Source organism: Eupeodes corollae, chromosome 3 (genome assembly GCF_945859685.1).
Source record: "Eupeodes corollae chromosome 3, idEupCoro1.1, whole genome shotgun sequence".
Taxonomy (NCBI): Eukaryota; Metazoa; Arthropoda; class Insecta; order Diptera; family Syrphidae; genus Eupeodes; species Eupeodes corollae.
The window spans coordinates 75,127,840-75,149,266 of NC_079149.1; the positions used below are offsets into that span (position 1 = coordinate 75,127,840).

Genomic DNA, 21,427 nt, shown 5'->3' on the forward strand with positions numbered 1-21,427 from the left:
TTCTGAAATAAATAGTTAATAATAACAATGAATTCTCTTTTTATTAATTTATTTTAATCGATAAACATTTCAAGTAGCAAAGTTACAAATTTGTTGTGCATACCTACATTAATATTATTTTAATTTATTTAAATAAACTTTTTTCTATATTTTATCATTTCATTATTTTTAACATTTTTATTATTATCATTAAAATGCTATTTTTCAATACGACCTATTTTTAGACCAATCTGAGTAAGTACATTATGAACAAGAATTCAATGCTTGAGTAAAAGCTTTAATTGATACAGTTTAAACTTAAATTTATTTCAAATGTACACAAATACATAGTTATCTTTTAAATCGCCATAAAATACTTGTATATACTCTTAGTTCTTTTCCAATCAGTCTTTAGAAAAAGAACCAAGCTTTATCGACGTTGTTGATGTGTTTTTTTTGTTATATTTACAAAATTACAATTCAAACGCACTTGCTGTTACAATTATTGATTGAACCACAAGTACGTTGCTTTTACTAAAATCCTTCTAGTAGGAAGCTTTTATATAACCGAATTCTTAAATCTCAGAGTCATAATTGTGGGTATTGACTTATGTGGGTTCTGTCAAAATATGTTGGAGTATCACCCTTAAGTTGTGTCAACACGGGTGATGATTGTGATGGACTAAGTATGGGGTTATCTTCTTTTGGTGATCCAATTGTGAGTCGAACATGCAAGCCTGATTCTTTAATGAGATTAACGACATCACCGTGGCTCATACCTGCTATATCTATTTTATTGACTGCAACAATTCGATCGCCAACTTTTAAGTCTCCACAACGGTCAGCAGGGCTTCCCGGAATTAACTTTCCTATAAAAAAAAATATTATTTTGAAAAACGATTATTTTTATTTTAAACAAATAAATATTAGAAAAAACAGTACATTTAAAAAAAATAATTTTTCACAATTTATTTATATCAACATTTCAATTCTCATCGTGAAAGAGAATGTAGAGGAATTTCGTGTGGTATCTGTCGTGCTAAGGTTGATAAATTCGACTCGAAAGTAAATTGCAGTATATAACGTCAACATGCAAAACAAAATAGTAAAATGACTAGAGCTCTAGTTGATAGGTCTCCTAGAACGCTAACTTCGGCATTCACTAAAATAGCGGTAACGCAGTCAAGGCATTCTGATTGGTTATTGATAAATGCAACTACAAAATGAGTTTAAATTTCCCCGCCAACATAAATCGTTCAGTATTTGAATACAAATATAAATCACTCATATTATATCTTACATTTTATTTTATTTTATTTAACAATAAAATTAAATCTTTGAAGTTCTCAAAACACAAATGTTTCTTATTTTATATACTTGCATAGTCACTAATAGAACAGTATCGGATTGATTACTTTGTAGTTGACTTCAACCAACAAAATCTAATGCCAACAAGCTAAAGCGAACAGCTAATTCATAAAGTCATTGAAGTATGTGTGACATTTGCGATCACAATTGTGACAGTTTCACCTAAAAATTTAGTAGTTAATTTTATGTATGCGTGAAAACAATCCAAATTTGTTCGTTGAAATTCACTTCTTTTCGTCGGCATTTCAAATACAACAATGTTAACAAATGGGTTCTGAAGGATTATAAGTACGAAGGATATATATCTTCATATATTGTTTTTGCTTAAAACTCTTAACCATTCATGTGTACGTGTACTGTTGTCAGGGATGGAGGGGACCTACAGTTTTAATCCGAATCCGAAGGCTAATTTGAGAAAGCACTTTTCATGACGAGAATTACTTTTGGAGGATTTGTCAATTCCTCGCAAGATGCAGTACAACTTTACTCCAATTGAAGTAAGAACATTAAAATCTACTTCCTAGTTCGCACCATTACCAATATTTTCAGGTCTCTGTTTCTACCCACTTCAATTCTACCAACAAATAGACTGAACCTACTTCTTTTTCCTCCTTATCAATCTTGTATGTAGTCTCGAAATGTTCATAAAAAATACAAAAGAATTAAAGTTCGATTGAGTATGAAGTGAAGTGGGATTCCTTTTTATCTAATATATTCTAGTTTAACCTTTTTACATTGTGTGTAATACATAACATTACATTACATTTCACACTACTACACATAAATGTGCAGAGTAGAGAACACAGCACCTTGAGCAACAAGGCTATGTAAGGTGATAACAACACAAGACATTAATACAAAACAGAAGAACAGAAGAGAAAGAACACAAGGCAACAGCACGCGGTAGGTTTCGAGACGGTCCCCCATCTTTCTACTAATCACGCTCACTGATGCTTGATTTCGGTGATCGATGGGAACCGAAGCTTTAAGAACTACGTAACTCGAAAGTAGAATTCAAAACAAGTCAAAATTGAAAATAATCACTCTACATCAAATGTGTTTGCGAGCCAACCAGGCCCAATTTGAAATCATGATAGAATTCATGTCAAATAATCGGGACCTTTCCAAAAGATATTTTAAATCACCCGAAGGTCCACCACAACGTGATATCAAAGGATGGAAAAAAGTAAGAATGTACACTAAATTTAACAACCCCCTTATTAATTCACGATTTATTTTCAGGTGTGGTCGGATTTCAAACACAGCACCAAGGCCAAGTTGAGAACAAACAAATTAAATTTATTGGGCACTGGTGGGAAATAAAGTGGCTTAATTGCTTGACCTTTCAACAGCCGTCGAGGGAATGCCAGGGATTTGTAGCTTCGCGGTTGTCATTAATAACAGTGATGCAAGACATATCCAAAATAGTGAAATCTATGTATGACTCTGGCTGCGGACATTGCAAAACAAATTGAAAGTGAAAGAAGTGGAAGTTAAAGTGAAAACATCACTCGGCAAAAAATTAATCCTAAAGAATTATCTATTATTCTTCTGCGTTCATTTTTCTCGTACCGCTATTCATTTTCTTGCAAATTAAACCAAATTCCAACGGTGCCCAATTTTTTAATAATAATTCTTGTACAAAAATTTTATGTTTATTATTGTTTTTAAAACTGTCAAACAACATTTCAAAACAAGTTGGTATAACTGACATCCGATTCTTCTTTCATACTTTGTACGATTTGAAAATAGTATCGGAAATGAGTTTGAAATATAATCAAACTTGATTTGTTTGCTTTTAAAATGAAAAGATATTTTAAAGTTGTCAAAAAAAAATATAAAACTTTGTTGATGTACTGAAATTGTATTATGATTAAAATAAGAATTTCTTGTAGCACTAGTCCTTGCAATCAAAACATCCTAAAGTCATTTCACCTGACCACTACGAGCTCAATTATTGCAATTCCGATGCCAACAACCGAGAACTAATTTAAAAAATATAACATTAACATATTGAAATATATAATATGAAGGCTTAAATAATTCAATTTTTTTTTTCATTGAAATAATATAATTTAAAAAATGTACAACCATATGAAAAGTTCATTTTTTTAAATCACTTTCATTACAAAAAACCCCGACTAGTTTGCCTACATTATTTTTACACATATCTCCTTCAAATTTTTAATTTTATATTAAATTATATTATGATGCATTTTCATTTTTAACTTCCCATAGGAAGTTATGTAATCTGTGCGATTTGTCGAATTAAAAGATTTTTAGAGAAATGTTTGTGTGTGCGTGTGTACGTACGTTCTTACTTCTACGTTCGCGAAGTTTTCTTCTTCGTCAATAGCTTAAGAACCAGTAGAGATATGGACTTCAAATAAATTTTGTTATACAGATAATAATGCAGAAAGGACTCTTATAAAAATTGAGTTGCTGGTTTTCTAACACATAGCAATTTAAAAAAGTTGAACATTTTGGTTAACCTAATATATCTCACGAACTAATAACGCTAGAGTCTTAAATTAAATTTTAAGTTATTTATTGTAACGTGATACCAAACTAGTATACTTTTGGAAAAAACCAGTTAACGGTTTTTTTTTAATCAAATAAACTAAAAATGTCACTTTGAATATCTACCGAACAAAAATTGATTATATACTAAAAATAATTTTGTGCAACGAAGAATAACGTTTTTGTCATCTGGTAAAATTTGGAGAATGGAATTGATAGTTTTTTTTATAAAAAAAACCTAAAAAAAGCTTTGCTAAAGATTATGACTTCAAACTAATTTTGTCTTATAAGATATATTGTTTTCAACATTCGATAAAATTTTGATACAAATCGAATTAGCAGTTTTTTAACAAAAAATAGAATCCTAAAAAAAGCATTAACCCATTAAAGCCCTGCGATGCCAAATGGCATCGCAAAAGAAACCGAAATATATCCGTTATTTTTTCCAATTCTTTTGACCCGGTTGATCTAATTCCGTTATTTTCTTATCAGGTGAGTATGTAAGAAGTGTTATTTTCAACATTTATAGTTCGAAAGTGATTCAGTGAAGTGTAAGCTAATTTTAAAAATGGAACAATGTGTGGATCTAGAGTCTCTGCGAAAATCGCTTGCGTAAGTAACCAAAACTTGCATCTACGGTATATTTTTTCATTATTTTATTATCTAAATATATTATTTCACCTAATACAAGATAGAAACATCGAGTATATTGGTTTTTGTGTCGTGGGGAAGACCACATTTATGAGTGATGCCGTATGGCATCACTGGGCCAATATGGATGTGCTATTATTTTGCATGTTTTGTATGAGAATTTATAGGTATTATTCCAATAAATCTTTGCAGACCTGGATTTTCGTTGCAGGATGCACTGGATATCTTATTTTCGGATGCACCTGAGAGCAATGCTCCTGTTGATATTTATATCGAACCTCCTGAGCCTTGTGTTCTCACCGATGTGTCAAAAAAATGTAACTGATGTTGCTCCCATAACAGTCGAAGAACTCAAATGTTTTGTTGGAATTTTAATTCTAAGTGGCTATAATGTTCTGCCTTCCTGTCGTCATTATTGGGATCAGAAGTCTGACATGTATAATGAAATGGTCAGCAACGCTATGCGCCGAAATAGATTTTTATCCATTTTGAAATATATACACTGTGCTGACAATGATGCGGATTTTGATTCTTCCGACAAGGTTTGGAAGCTGCGTACACTAATCAACACCGTCAAAAAAAAGTGTATTTTGGCAGGCATCCAATGAAGCAATTCATCAGAGGTAAGCCAATCAGATTCGGATTCAAAGCCTGGTGTGTGAATTCTCCCGACGGGTACCTGGTAAATTTTGAAATCTATCAAGGAAAATTACAGAAGGTTGATCCAATACATGCATCTTTGTTTGGAAAAGCAGCCGCACCTCTGACGAAGATGCTCACAGAATTGCCAAACAGTGTCCGCGATCTTTCTTTCAACATTTTTCTTGACAACTTGTTTTGCGGGCCAAGCCTTTTTTGTTATTTGAGAGCACACAATTACTCTGCTACTGGAAATTTTTGAGAAAACAGAATATACAAATCATCATCCGGGAAAAGTTTTGCAGAAAAAAAAGTAAATTCTAAGCTCACTAAAAATAAGAAAAAAACAGCAGCTTATTTCGCATAAGAAAACTTCACAACTTACCCTTCCTAGTAGATCTGAGTTTGAAAAGCAGCCAAGAGGTAGCATCGCCAGTGCAATGGAACAAAACGATGAGATTTTGTATGTTCGTTGGAGAGACAATGGTGTTGTTACGGCCGGATCTACAAAATTTGGAGTGAATCCAACAGTCCCTGTAAAACGTTACTCTCCGGAATTGAAAAAAAACATTACGGTTCAAATGCCTTCAATGATACACCGCTACAACAAAGGAATGGGAGGAACAGATCGAATGGATCAAAATATAAATGTATATCGCATCAACATCAGAAACAAGAAATGGTGGTATGGGATTTTTTCTTGGATGATCGATGCAGTCATTCCAAATTCTTGGATTCTTTCAAAAAAAAAAAACAAACAAAATAACGCAACTGAATTTTAGACGTGCTATCGTCGAAACGTGTCTGACAAGGTATGCTGTGTCACGAAAAAATCCCGGACCTTCTGGAAGGTTTATTTCATCGGCCAGGGCCTTGGATGATATAAGATTTGATCGTTATGACCATTGGATTATTTCCACACCAGACAAAAAAAGGAAGAGATGTGCTGCTCCAAACTGCAAGTCTTATACCAGAACAATGTGTAAGAAGTGAAAAGTTGGTTTATGTGTCGAATGCTTCTTAATTTTTCATTCCAAAATGTAAATTCTTTTGAAAATAAACTTTGTTTGATTTATTGTAACACAATTTGATTTTTTGTTAAATATTTATTTTCCGTTTTTAGCGAAAATCTATAGATAGCAGATAAGTGGAATGCCACCGATGCCATATGGCATCGGGCATTTAATACAAAATGGGTGAGCATATATTAAAAAAAAAATTTTTTTAGGTTCTAGAACCTATCTACAACACTCTGACCAAATATTATACAAAAATTTTAACATAAAAAAATACGGGCGCTGTTCGTACAAATTGATTTTTGACTCAAATATCTTTTCAGAAATTTGAGGTATTGGCTTCAACTTAATTTTTTTTAAATATTGTTTTCAACATTCGATACAATTTTGAAAAAAATTGAATTAAGAGTTTTTTTAACAAAAAATAAAAATCTAAAAAAATTAATAAAAGTCAGTAAAAATTGATTTTCGAATAAATATCTTTTCAAAACTTGGAGATTATGCCTTCAAACTATTTTTGTCTCATAAGAAATATCGTTTTCAATATTCGTAAAATTTTGAAAAAAATCGAATTGATAGTTTTCTTACAAAAAATAAAGACCTAAAAACAATACTAAAACTTGATAAAAATTTACTTTCGACTCAAATATCTTTCCAAAAATTAATAATATTGGCTTCAAACTAACTTTGTCTCACAGAAAATATTGTTTTCAATATTCAGTAATTTTTTTATAAAAAATCAACAGCAAGTTTTTTTCATAAAAGAATAAAATCTACAATTAGTCAACAACCACGGTAATACAGCGCACCTGAAAAGGTACAGTGGGGGCGTGCGTTGGGAGTATAAATTGTAGTGTTTAGTACTAAAGTAATATAAAAACAAATATTTTAAGTAAAAAAAGGCCAAGAGCATCAGTCGTAAATTATGCAATTTGAGGTGAAGGTGCCTTTTGTAAAAGATTTTGAGAGCAAAGAATTCACATTCTCAGATCATTTTCCAGTCGTTGTTACCTTCCAATGGCATCTACAACCAAATGAAGAAACCCGTAACACGCGATTACTTCCTAGACTCAACTGGAATACCTCAAGAAGAAGAATAGACAACAACTTGAATCGAAACTTTAATCACACCAAAATGTAGACTTCCCATGTTAAAGCAAATTTTAAAGTAATCTTACCCTCAACAACAGGGCAGTGAAAAAAAGAGCTAATTTAGAAGGAGCCTTGGTTTGATGAAGAATGTCAAAAAGCTCGTAAGAAATCCTTTGCATAAGAAAAGATAAATCATAGATACGGAAATTAATCTTCCATAAGTGGAGTTAATTCCACTTCTTGAAAATTTATTTTCGAGGATCTCTTACAGATAGAAAAGCGGCTGGTGCAAATGCTACTCCTGTTGAGTTCTATTAATACGGAACGGTAATGGAAAAAGAACGTCTGCTAATACTTTTTATTGGAGTATTTGAGGAGCATATTTCCTTAAATGAACTTCGAAATGCTATAATCTTCTAGACACAGCTATACTCTAAAATAGATAACATTTTTATTGTCAGAAGACTAGCTGAAAGCTTTATTAAGCAGGGAAGAAAATTGTATGCATTTTTTATTGATTTTAAAGCAGTATTCGACCAAGGTGCTTTATTCTACAGCTATTTGGTCTTGCCTTGTCTCTGAAGTTTGGACGCGTTCTTGAAGAGCTGTATAGAGGAACAGAGCCTGCAGTGAGGAACGGAGCTGAGCTTTCTGATTGGTTCACAAACACCTCGGGAGTAATACAGGGGTGCACATTGAGTCCCATCTTGTTTTCGCTCTTCATAGATGACTTTTTAGATTACCTTCTAGGTGGTGTTGATTTTGTTGCAAAAAGTTTCACCCAGTGAATAAACTCTGAATACATTATGTGAAGAGAATATTTCGTCTGCCAAAAATACGTCAAACTACGTGATTATGCTGGAAACCGGGCTATTATCTCTATTCATAAAAATCCTGAAGATGGAGGCGGATTATCTTCTGCACGTTTTCAGTATGCTCGAATACCGACTGGTTAGAAAAATAGAAATAAAAGCTATAGAAGACAAAAATCCCTGATGCAGTGAGTGGTAGAGTCTCGCAGAGGGGTGCAATTTAAATTTTAATTTAAATGCGGAAGATTTATCGCACAGTTAAGCTCTTATTAACTAGAAGAAGAAGAAAAGTGTATACAGAATATGCAGCAGTTGGGTACTTGTTCAGAACAACTTACAGACTTAATCATAATCTCACAGGAAGGAACTACTTACATGATTCAAATAATGTAAACGTCATTGCTACGTTGGTCAAGTGAAGAAGCGAACTACTCAACCTGAACTTCATATCGTAGAGACCCGATTTATAACGAGTGTATTATTTGCAATTTAGCAGAAAGAGAGAACATCATACATTTCGTCGGAATTTTAAGAGAAACTACAAAAAATATTCTTGGAAGTGACTTTTTATCAGAGGAACAAGTTCTTAGTACGCCAAATGAGATGGATGTCTCCAAGCCGTAGAACTATTGCAAGGTTGAGTTACGATATATGAACATAAATCCAGAATTTTGCATGAAGACTTCTGACGTTTCAAATTTGCTACTCACTTGTTTTTTTTCTCTGTTGTTAATAACAGTAATATAATTTATTTAAGATGTCAATCTGGCCGACGGCAAATGCTTTGCTATTATGGTTTTTGTGATATAAATATTTATGTAATAATTATTGTAAAATTAATCTTTAAGTGCCTGGCGCAATAAAGAATTACTTTTGCGGATACACACAGAAAAAAAAATTAATTGCAAAAGGAAATTTGTTGTATACATTCTACTCCCCCGCAAATAGAAATGAAAATGTCTGACAAAAGGAGAACGAAACATGATTTTAAAAGCAAAACTCATATCTGAAAATGAGGAAAAAGACAAAACTTGGCATTTTTTTCCATCCCTTTCCTTCTTTTTAAAAATCATCCGTTCTCTTTAGTGAATTAATTCTTTTTTGCGCTCGTGCAAACAGGCACTAAATCAATAAAAATCAACTATATATCTATATATCTAAAATCTACAAACAATAGTACGCGAATTTGGTAAAAAATGTTGTTCGATTCGGGAACAATAGAAGGTATTGACTTCAAATACATTTTATTCATTAAATTTGTATTTGTTTATATAAGAAATACAAATTTTTAAATTGGTATAAATTGGTTTTCGACTGAATTGCAAAAGCAATTAAAGTGTCAAGAAATTATATACATACATTAATTTTTGTCTATTAATGTAATTGTGTAGATAAAACTCAACAGAATACAGTGCCAAACACAGATTAGTAAGGTTTACTCTGTCAAGTTAGCAACATCCTGACATACCTATCTAAGTAATCTGCATTCAAATAAATGTTGAGCAGATCATATTCGTTTCTTAATAAAAGATCACACCTAAAAAAGCAACCAAACACTTAGTCAAAATAGTGTTTTCGACACTTACAATACTTACAGGGATAATACTTATGTGTTACCTGTAATTTTAAAAGCTCTTCTTCAAATACTATTCAAGAGCCTAAAGGAAGTTACCGGAGCACAAGTCCAGATATGAGAATTATACTTAAGTTCAGATAAGAAAGTGAGAAACATTTTTGCATCGTCTGGCGGCATCGGGTATGTGAGATTTCCACAAGAGGTGGTTGGTAAAGCACATACCAAGAACATTGAGATGTTCAGTTTTATTGATACAAAAGCCACTCAAAGATACTGGGAAGGGGGTTTATCTCGGTTTAACGATACAACAAATCATTGGATTTTCGAAGCATTAAATTCCTCAAGGTTTCTTATTCCACGAATTATACTTAAGTTCAGATAAGAAAGTGAGAAACATTTTTGCATCGTCTGGCGGCATCGGGTATGTGAGATTTCCACAAGAGGTGGTTGGTAAAGCACATACCAAGAACATTGAGATGTTCAGTTTTATTGATACAAAAGCCACTCAAAGATACTGGGAAGGAGGTTTATCTCGGTTTAACGATACAACAAATCATTGGATTTTCGAAGCATTAAATTCCTCAAGGTTTCTTATTCCACGTTGTCCAGTTCTATAATATATTTGAGAAGAAGGGACGTGATTCTGAAAACGAATATGAAAACCTAAAAGTGCTTTCGTCTTTCAAACCATGAAAGAAGTTTGGAGGAAAAACTGAGCGCTGGGGCACACCAGCATTTATATTGTGAGTTTCAGACTCAAATTCCTCAAAAACAATTTGTATTTGACAGTTCAAAATAAAATTTCCAATCTATAGAAGAAGGGTTTTTGATACCAATTCACGCATTTTAGATAAGAGCAGACTTTATCAAATGTCTGTGAAATGATAAGATTTGATTTGTAATGATTTGATGTCGATAATTTGAGGGGAAAGAAGATTGGCCTTTTTTGGCTGAACAAATGCTGCTTCCAACTACTCCAGAAGAATAGAATAATTGAAAGAACACTTCTTTATAAAAGTAGAGGAGATACCGATGTTCAAATGGTAGACATGTGCATTCAAGAGGATACAAGCGTCCACAGGTTTTTCTCAAAGACTACCTCTGTCTATCAACTCCTACTCTCACCTCCCCGAGTTGAACAGATAGAGATAGATAGAGATAAGTAAATTTTATTTATGAAAAACAAATTTTTATACATTGTATTGAGTAGTGAACATGAATAGATTAAGACATGACAAAGTTTGTCGTGTGTCTGTAGTATACAATATTATGTGATAATAATTCGTTTATAATTTTTAAACATTAATTTTATTTTTAACTGATAAATTTTGCCAAATATTTGTAATATTACAATTTTTAAAACAATTTCCGTGGACTTTGAGTTTAGTTAAAACGGAATGACTTTTAGTTTAGTTAAAACAAAAATTAAAATTTTAAGTAAAGCTTAAACATGCATTATTGCATAGCTAATTGAAAACTTTCGGTGATTATCCTTGTTCTATAAGCATAGGCCTTACTATAATAGTTGAATAGAAGCTGCCAGTCGAAACCACTTAGATAAATCTTTACTTAATCGATGTAAACTACTTTTTACCAAAGTAGTGACGCCTTATTTCTTTAAGCGCGGGACAAACTCCAATAAAATGAAGGATGTCTTCCCTCTCTTGCAGATTACATAAACTACAGTTCACCGCCGTTTGATGTGGAGTAAAGTTTAATTTGATGAGTTCGCCTCTAATTTTGAAGATGGTCCCTATGTTGTAGCACGAGAAACAGCTTTTAAAGTAGTTATTTTCATTAAGAAGGTAATTGAATAATGAATAATACTTTCGCTCTGTTGAACTGTGAGCTTTTTCGATAAAGGCATATCTTTCATTTTCATCAGTCAGTTGGATTATTTCATAAAAAGCTAACTCATAGCTTCTGACAAGTTAATCGTTATTCCACAGTTTCCGGCAAGTTTCACCCAATTTTTGACGAAGAGAGTTTTCTTTTTCAGTGCATACTTAAGAATCATCTTCGGAAGTCTTGATTCGTCCATATTTATCACCCTTAATAAATAATCTGCATGTATTTTAAGAGCAGAAATAAACATTGTTGGCCACCCCGACTCCAGGTGATACATATATTTTGGCGTGTTTAATGGAAGGTAAAAGATTTTCTTTAGAAAGAACCGAAGCAGGCTTTCAGTTTCCTCCTGTCGTTCTATCCCCCAAACTTGTGCACCATAAAACATAATAAATTTGGCTGTAGCATTAAATACACTATATTTGGAGCTGGTAGTTATTAAATTTTTGCTGAAAATTTGGCTGCAGCATTAAATACACTATATTTGGAGCTGATAGTTATTAAATTGTTGCTGAAATTTTTTTTCCAATTCTGGCATATTGCTGATTTCGCCTTATCTACTTTATTTTTTAGGTGGTTTTCCATTTTTAAATTGAACCATAATTTCATTCCGAGATAGGTATATTTTTTTACTACTTCTAGCTTACGTTCGCCATTTTTTCCATTTTCACCGCTTGCAATTCTTCCAGACCCTTTTTGGAAAATCATAACCTTTGATTTTTCCACATTTACCTCCAGGCCCCATATTAAGAAATACTGATAGAGCTTGTTTATCATCGGTTGCAATGAAGATGGTGATTCGGCAAGAATGACTATGTCATCCGCGTACATGATAACCTTTACCTTTGTGTTGTCAATACCAACCCCACATGTAAGGTCATCGAGAAAGAGTGCGAACAGTAAGGGGCTGAGGTTGCAGCCTTGTTTGACACCTCGGTTTGCAATCAGTCTTTCTGATCTGTCTCCACTATTGCTTATATTTGCTGTTGTTTGCTGATAAAGTTTTATTAATCAAAATCAAATCAAATGGGGTGGCGCAACAGTCCGTTGTGAACCAGGACCTAGTGACTTACAACTCTCAACCATTCCTGTGTGCGAGTACTGTTGTCAGGAATGGAAGGGACCTACAATTTTAGGCCGAATCCGAACGGCTAGTTTGAGAAAGCACTTTTTCATGACAAGAATTACTCTTGAAGGATTTGTCAATTCCTCGCAAGAGGCAGTACCCACGAAAATTTTTTTAAATTAAGGTGGCACAGGCAGGGATTGAACCCAAGACCCCATGCATGACAGTCCAACGCACTAACCATCATGCTACGGGTACTCGCAAAAAAAAGTTTTATTAATGGTCGTGCGAATTTTGTAGATATTCCTAAATTGTACAGCTTGTAGAACATTGCATTTCGATTTATCATGCCAAATGCAGCTCTAAAATCGACAAAGAAAGTATAGAGCTTTATATTATGGTCTTTTTTTATTTTCGCTATTGAAGTTAAGATGAAAATGTTATCGATAGAAGAGTAACCAGAGCGGAAGCCAGCTTGAAACTCGCTGAGTTTGTCTTTCACGGAAACCCACTCTTCGAGTCTTTTGTATAATAATGTTGTATAAGCTTTTAGCGCCGAGTTGAACTGATCCCCCCATAATTGGCTGGATTTGAGCTGTCACCTTTTTTGTATATTGCTAATATCAAGGACTCATAAAACTGATCAGGTAGTGTTCCAAAGTTAAATATGATGTCGAGTGCTTTTGCGAAGTTCTCTTTGAAAGTTTGGGAGCTATATTTGTAGAATTCGGCCGGTATGCCGTCAGGTCCTGATGCTTTGCCATCTCTTAAGGAATAAAGTACCAATTCGACTCCTTCAAATCTAATTTCTTTATCTAAAAGATCGTCCACAATGTTGGGTTGTGCAAAACTCCACGTAGTTTGATCCGTTTGGTATAATAGAGATTCAAAATGGAGTCGTAAGCTTTCCAAGGGAATCGAAACTTGTTCTTTTGATTGGTAGTTACCAGACAGTTTTCTAGTTAAAGACCACAATTCTTTTGCATCCTTCCTTTGACTTAGTTCACATGCCAATTTTTCTTCATTAGCTCGCTTTTTTATTTTTACAGTCCGTTTATAGTGCTTATTTGATTCCAAATAATCTATTCTAATCGACTGAGATTCATTTTTTCTTAACAAGTTAAGCAAGGCTAAACACTTTTTTCTAAGTTTTTCGCATTCACGATCATACCATGCGGATTTCTTATAGAGTGTACCTGATTTGGGAATTGATGTCGCCGATTTTATGACGACTGATTCGAGATCACATAAAGGCAAATAATATGCAATCGATCCCGTGTTGAACAATCGGTTGCCTAGTACCTTAACTGGAGATTGGGTTCTAACCTTAGTAGAAAGTTGTTGGGGGCTGCAAACGAGAGTGGGGGAAGGGGTGTTTCCACTCTCCTCACCTCTCCTTATCTACACAGCAGCGGACGAATTCTTGAGATGGAATCAACGGTGGCGTCTACAGTTCCAGTAAGGTTGAACTAATTAGTGAACACCTTATAGAGCTTCTACGACTTATTCGGAGCCCAGGCCTATAAGGAGCGGTTTATCCGGCTAACCGTTGGAGTTATACTAAGGAACTGGCCCTCCAAGTTGGGGGTTGGCCATCGGGGTAACTTCCTGACCACGTAAAAAAAAACCTTAGTTGCGAAGCACCAACAAGCTAAGCAAACGAAATAAGGACGACGAACTTCGGATCTGTACGTGGAATGTTAGGTCCCTTAACAGACCACGTGCAGCCGAACAATTAGCGGAAGCCCTAAACTGCTGCAAGGCAGATATTACAGCCATCCAAGAAGTGCGATGGGATGGACCGGGCAAACGCAAACTAAAAGACTGCGATATCTACTACGGCGACTGCTACCGAGAACAAAGACAGCGTCTATTTGTGTGTGGATTTGTTGTTGGAACTAGGCTCAGGCAAAAAGTCTTGAATTTCAACAGTGTGAGCGAGCGCATCACGACAATCCGCATCAAGGCTAAATTCGCCAACATAAGCCTAATATGCGCGCATGCCCCAACAGAGGAGAAAGATGAAGACACCAAAGACATATTCTTCGAGCTCTTGGACAAGACATATGAGCAGTGCCCTGGCTAGGAAGAGAAGACATCTTTGGTGGCATAATCGGGAGATACAGCCTGCACGACACTACCTCCGACAACGGGTTCAGGCTGCTCGATTTCGCTGCGGGGCGAGACGTTCTGGTAGCTAGTACGCAGTTCACGCATCTCAATATCCACAAGGGGACATGGAAATCTGATCAATCAACTGTCAACCAGATTGACCACATTGCGATCGACGCACTACACTTCTCCAGTATACAGGATGTCCGAACTTTCCGAGGGGCCAACATTGACTCGGACCACTACCTCGTTGTAGCCAAGGTACGGCTACGGATATCCCGGTCCAAGCCAAAACAAGGAAGTACTGTGAGAAGTTTCGACGTTAGACGGCTACAATCGAAAGAGAAATGTCCTTTTCCGATCGAGTATCTAGTAACATCTTAATGAATTCTATGGTGCCTGCATTAAGCATTGAAAACCAGTGGCAACATTGCCTTGCAGCCATCAGAGATGCCAACTCTGAAGTGCTAGGTTTCACACGGCCACAACAGCGAAACCCCTGGTTTCATGACGAATGCCGGCAAGCGCACGCAGCGAAACAGGAGGAATACAAAATGGCGCTGCACAGAAGGACCAGAGCTGCTCGCGAGCTCTACGAGCAGAAGAGGAGAGAGAAACACACCGGTTTCTTAGATGAAAAATAAAGAGAGCATGAGAAGCACGCGATCGAGGAGATTGATGGATGTCACAACAGGAATGAGGTTCGTAAATTTTACCAAAATGTAAAAAAAACCTCCCAAGGGTACCAGCCACGAACCGAAGCCTGTAAAGACGATCAAGGGAACATCGTAGTAGAACCGCAGTCTATGTTGAGAATATGAAGACCACTTCTCCAAATCATATAACGGCGATGACGAACCGAATTCCGCTGTAAGGGAGATAGAACCACTCAACCTAGGCGACGCAGATCAACAATCCTGCCTACCCGACCTCGACGAAGCTTTATCTAAACTGAAGTCAAACAAAGCTGCTAGAGCTGATGGTATCGTCGCCGAACTATTTAAAGCAGCAGGCGATGACTTGTTTGGGAGCATGCACCAACTCATCTGCAAAATATGGTCGGCCGAAAGCATGCCCGATGAGTGGAATCTCAGCATAGTGTGCCCGATACATAAGAAAGGAGACCCCCCAAATTTCGCCAACTACAGAGGCATCAGTCTCCTTAACATTGCATATACGATCCTCTCTGCCGTAATATGTGAACGTCTGAAGACGTTTGTCAACAACCTGATAGGTCCTTATCAGTGTGGCTTCAGACCAGTAAAGTCCACTGTCGACCAAATATTCACACTACGGCAGATCTTGGAAAAAACCTAGGAACTTCAAGTCGATATCCAACATCTATTTATCGATTTTAAAACCGCATATGACAGCATCCATAGGAAAGAGCTCTCAGTCGTTCTTTGACTTCCAAACAGTGAAGAAGTGCTAGTGATTATATTTATTTCAAAGTTAAATAAGTTCAATAGTTTTATTAAAACTAAAGTTGGCTAGTTGCCACTGTATTATATAACAGATCGGTAGCCTAGTGGAACCGGCTTATATCGAACAGCCGAATCTTCTTATGTGCATTACTATTCCAACGAGGTCCTATACAACGGGGCTCGAATCAACAGAATTGACAATTTCGTGATAAAACTCGTTCGAGGTCACATTGCAAGAGCTATGTCTTCGACCAACAATTTAATTTTGGGGGCGTTCTATCCGAACGACGAGTATTTTGAAAGTGCACGCTTGAGCGGCTTCATTCCACCAGAGGCATTCCTCTTTTTAGACAAATGCGGTCTGATACAGGATAGATTGGCAGTTCCGTTAATCTACCACGTCAGACGAAGAACCGTGTACAGGCGACTCCTGTACAATCGGGACGTCATGGCACAAGGCGGAGCAGAGCTCCTTCGGTTCAGTAGGGCTGTGTCCAAACGGGACCGAACTAATAGGGTGAAGCAGGAGAACCAGTTTTGGTGGCTTCAATCGGCACTTGATATTGGGTACTCGTGATGGGGTTTTAAGCCTTGGCCGGCTTACATACTTGTTTTATAGTTTCAGGGTTTAGTTTTAAGTAGAATAGGCATGGTGGCACAAAAAGAATAAAAAAAAAAAAATACAATAAATACAAAAAAAAAAAATTAAAAAAAAAAAACATTAAAAAAAAACATGGAATAAAAAAAAAAACAACAAAAAAAAAGACAACAAAATATGAAAAACAAAAATGTTAGATAGTCAGATTTGCTGCTGTGGTTGTTCTAGTTTTAAGTAGCTTATAGGAAGTTTAAGTTAGTTTTAAGTTTTATATTAAGAACCTTATTTTAAGTAGTTTTTAAGTAAAAAAGGATCTTGATATTAGTTTTTTTTTCAAAATTTTCTAATAAATACAGAAATAAATAAAATATAAATTGAAGTAAAATAGATCTTAGGGCCGAAAGGCATTAGTAGTTAGTGTTATAGTTTAACTTAGAGTGTCCGTATGGGACCATTAGGTTAGTTGTAAGTTTTGGATAATAAGCTAGTTTTATGAATTTTTGTCTAGCTTTAAGATAGGTTTAAGATTGAATTAATAAAAATGAATTTGAAAAAAAGTGGCGTCCGCAGACAAGTCCAGGGGTCGTGGGTTCGAGTCCCAGAGCGAGTTAGCAAAAAATTTGGAAGCTTTTTTTCATAATCGGGAAATTGCCAATTTTATAAACTGGGAAAAAAGGCAAATGATGAAGGAGAAAAGAGCAGGGGTATCGAAAGATACCTTTGCCAACACATCGGGTGATGTTGCGGTGCCAGCAGCGGTACTGCAAACAACTGCAACAACATCAGGTCAGGCATCTGGCCATTCAACGTCAAAGACCTACAAAAGAAAGCTGACTAAACAAAGCCCAAATAAGGTCAAGAGAACCAATTCGGCTAAACGGCAGGCCAACAAAAAAAATGGAGAAGAGGGAAGGTATCACCACGGAGAGTGAATTTTCAGACTACACCGAGTCTGAGAAAACTGAATATATGTCAGAAGGTGGAGAGGGGCTCTTTAGGTCTCCGAATAAGGTTTTAATCCTATCGGAGCCAGAGCCAGTCCCGCAGAAAAACAAGGCTTTGGAGGTAGCGGCGGACCTCCAAAATGAAAGAGAACGGGTGCAGGCCCTGCAAGACAAACAGGCAGCAATCAGCCAGTTCGAGCAAAGCCTCAGTAAGCTCAAGGAGGAAATTGCGCCCCTCCTCAGTCAGCTAAAGCTGAAACAAGAGGCGTGCCGAAAACAAGAGGCAGCCCAAAAACTACAGCAGCAAGTACAATAGCAGCAAAAACAACAGCAACAACAACCACAGCAGCAAAACCAGCCACAACCCAAGCCCGCTCCCAAAAACACAGGAGAGGAGCAAAATAAAAAGAGGCCATCAGCAGTGACAGGCCCAATGTCGGAGGGCCCATCGACTTCGGCTAAGGCCAAGCAACAGCTACAACCAAGGCAGCAGGAGCAGCAGAAGCAGAAGCAGCAACATCAACAGCAGCAACCTCAACAACAGCAGCAGAAACAGCAGCAGCAACACCAGAAACAACCACAGGCCAAGAAAGAAAAAATACCACCAATAAGAACCCATAGAGTTGACCTGGACGACATAAGACAGGTATGTAAGTCGGCCACAAAGGCCAAATTTTTAATTAAACTCTTAAGCGAAAAAGAAAAGAATTATTAGGTCCAGTGCTTCTCACTGGCCGAATACAAGTTAGTAAAAGGGTTGCTAAAAGAGGCCACAGCTGAGTTCTTCAGCTACACACCTAAATGTGAGAAATTTAAGACGGTCCTTCTGAAGGGCATAAGTTCCTGCACGGAACCGGAGGAGCTCTTAGCTGAGCTCCGCCAAAAAGCCAGTGACGATCTCGATTTAAGCCTTTCACTACGGTGAAGTCCAGACAAGGGGGTTATAGGCTGCCAATGTTCCTCGTAACATTATCGCCCCAAAGCAGTTTTGAGAGTGTGAAGAGAATCGAATCCAACAAATGAAGCAAAAACAGGCCAGTCAAAAAGCCGAAAAAAGTCGAACAGTTCGACAGGCTCCAACACAACAATTCGTGGATCCCAAATGGTGTCAGGGAATGGGAACACGAGACAGGCTCCACCAACGGTTGCCCCAAAGGCCCCTGTACCTAAGGCACCAGAGGTGCAGCCTGACATTGTAGCCTTGTTGTTGAGCATTCAAGGTCAACTATCAGGGCTACAAAGTCAGATAAAGGAGCAAGGCAAAAGTGTAGATCATCTCTACTCTTTGTTGCCTGGCCTGGCGCAATTTAGACCATAATGGGCGCGCTGCCGGAGACGCGCCTTAAAGTCCTAGCTTTGAATGTAAATTCACTGATAAGGATTGAACGATGAGCCAATTGTTCCAATTGTTGAAAGACTACAGTCCCGATGTGTTTATGGCTAGCGAAACTAAGCTAAACCACAAACACAAATTGACTCATAAAAATTACAATATCGTAAGAAGAGAGCGACACCGCCCCCTTGAGTGGGGTCGGTGTCGCTCCTCTCCCTCTCTCAAGGGAAGCGGATGTATATGATTGCGGCTTATGCGGCTGGAGCTCCGCAGGTCACTTACTTTGCTTCAGAACTCGAGATTGTTTTTAGGGAACTTAAACTGAGCTTGGAAGAAAACTATTTCATCTTGGCCGGTGATTTGATAGCAAAACATGAAGATTGGGGAAATCAACATAATAATCCCAGAGGTAACCATCTTTTTAATTTGATGAATCTTTACAGCGTTAAATATGGCGTCGACCTGCTGGCTACTGAAAAGCCATCGTATCCAAGAAGTGGCTCCTTTCTGGATCTTTTGCTGTACGACACCAAACTGACAGTTACAGACAAAGTGGGTAATCACCCTCGAAACTGATTACAGACAGTCGAGTACGACAGTGATCACTGCGGACTGCCTACTGTAATGCAGATTCCGAACGAACGCGTGGAATTGGAAGAATACGTTGCAACGCACTCTTACAATTACAGTAAGATGCGTTGGCCTCGTTTCACCAACGCCTTAGCGAGAGAACTTCGTTCGAGTGACATAGCCCCACCAAACAACAGAAACCTGACAAATACAGAAATTGACCAACACTTACAACAGATGGATGAAACAATAAAACGAACGATGGAACGGACAATACTAAAGTACAAAGAACGGGACCAAATGGACGCATACAGAATCGCGACTATTGACGCACTGCGAAGGCGCAAGAGTGGCTTACTGACAAGACTCAAAAACTTGTACAGACGACTTACAGACCCACACGACTTGGAGGTTAGGACACTGAAGTCGTCAATAAAAAATGTCAATCTGTTGATTAAGGAAAACTACAGGTTATCAATTAACAAGTACTGGGACCACAAGATTCGGTCAGATTCAGGAAAAAGAACGACAATGACCTTCCCAGTCTGAATCTCCAAATAACCGAAGAGAACAGAGACGTACTCAGGACAGCGCAAATAGATCCAGAAGAAGCCATCTTTGACGATGACTTTTACATAATTGAAGATCCGAAGGAAAAAGTGGAGGCGGTGGGATCTGCTTTCCAGCAAGTGTACAAGGTGAATGTTAGCATTCGCCCCAACCACGACCTGGAAAACAAAGCCCTACTTAATCACTTTTACCTCCGTAATGATATCACACATTGGCGATCTGAGAACCGCGGTTTCATGCGGTTCAATGACGATTCCTTGGCAAATGCCATAATCGCCGAGCAAACGGGACCACGTCCCTTGTTAGTGACGAAGGTTGAGCTTCAGCTCATCTTCAACTCAATAAAAAACAAAAAGTCAGCAGGTGTCGATAGTATATCCAACGTTGTACTAAGACATTTACCGACGGAAGCAATTGACATTTACACCACTCTCTTCAACAATGCACTAAATAATGCATATTATCCAGTGCATTGGAAGACCGCTGTGGTTCATCCTTTCCCGAAAAAGGAAAAGGACAACTCCAACCCGTCAAATCTTCGGTCGATAAGTCTTCTTCCGAGCATCAGCAAAGTTTTCGAAAACATCATTAATAAGGCTCTGACTAAGTGGGCTGCGGACAACAAAATAATGCCGGATAAACAGTTCGGGTTCAAGGCGGGTCATGACACAATTCATGCTGCGTCTTAACTCGTTTCTGATATCCAATGGAATAAATCAAAACAACAATGCACAGGTGCTGTTCTGGTTGATTCGGAAAAGGCCTTTGACACCGTATGGTTAGAGGGTCTAAGCATAAGCAAGCCATTGTTGTATATACTTTATGATATGCTTAACGGTAGAAAGTTTGTTGTCAAAAGTGGGAATGTAACTTCTACCACAACATTTACAATTAAAAATGGTCTTCAACAGGGAGCGGTGAATTCACCGATTCTCTTCAGCATTTACACCAGCGATCTGATAAGGTAGTCTTGCAAAGGCAATTGCGTACACCGACGATCTAATTGCGTACAGAACGGCCCGAAAGGTTGAGGTTATTAGAATTCTCTTTCACAAGATTTCGACAAGATTCAGCGATATTGCGACGAATGAAAACTGAAAATAAATGTCCAGAAGCCGGAGACAATTCTGTTCCGGACTTCGTTGGATACGTGCAAGAATTGGCGCAAGATGGTCATCGCTGATCTTCACGGGCAGCTATTGGCGAACAAAAGTGTAGTGAAGTACCTCAGTATCTGGTTAGATCAGTATTTATAATTCGACAGACATATAAATGCTGCTCTGACCAGGGCCAGAGGAGTCTTCGCTCT

The 21,427-nt window shown here is 37.1% G+C and overlaps 1 protein-coding gene across 1 annotated transcript in view; it reads right to left on the bottom strand.

The window, feature by feature from the left end:
* Window positions 1–213: 213 nt before the first annotated feature.
* The window catches only part of LOC129952594 (membrane-associated guanylate kinase, WW and PDZ domain-containing protein 2), a 116,832-nt gene continuing 95,618 nt past the window's right edge, over window positions 214–21,427 (bottom strand). Inside the window, exon 7 of the mRNA XM_056065266.1 lies at window positions 214–848. Within this exon, the coding sequence (XP_055921241.1) occupies window positions 568–848 (281 nt within the window). The 3' untranslated portion in view covers window positions 214–567. The remainder of the gene's footprint in view (window positions 849–21,427) is intronic.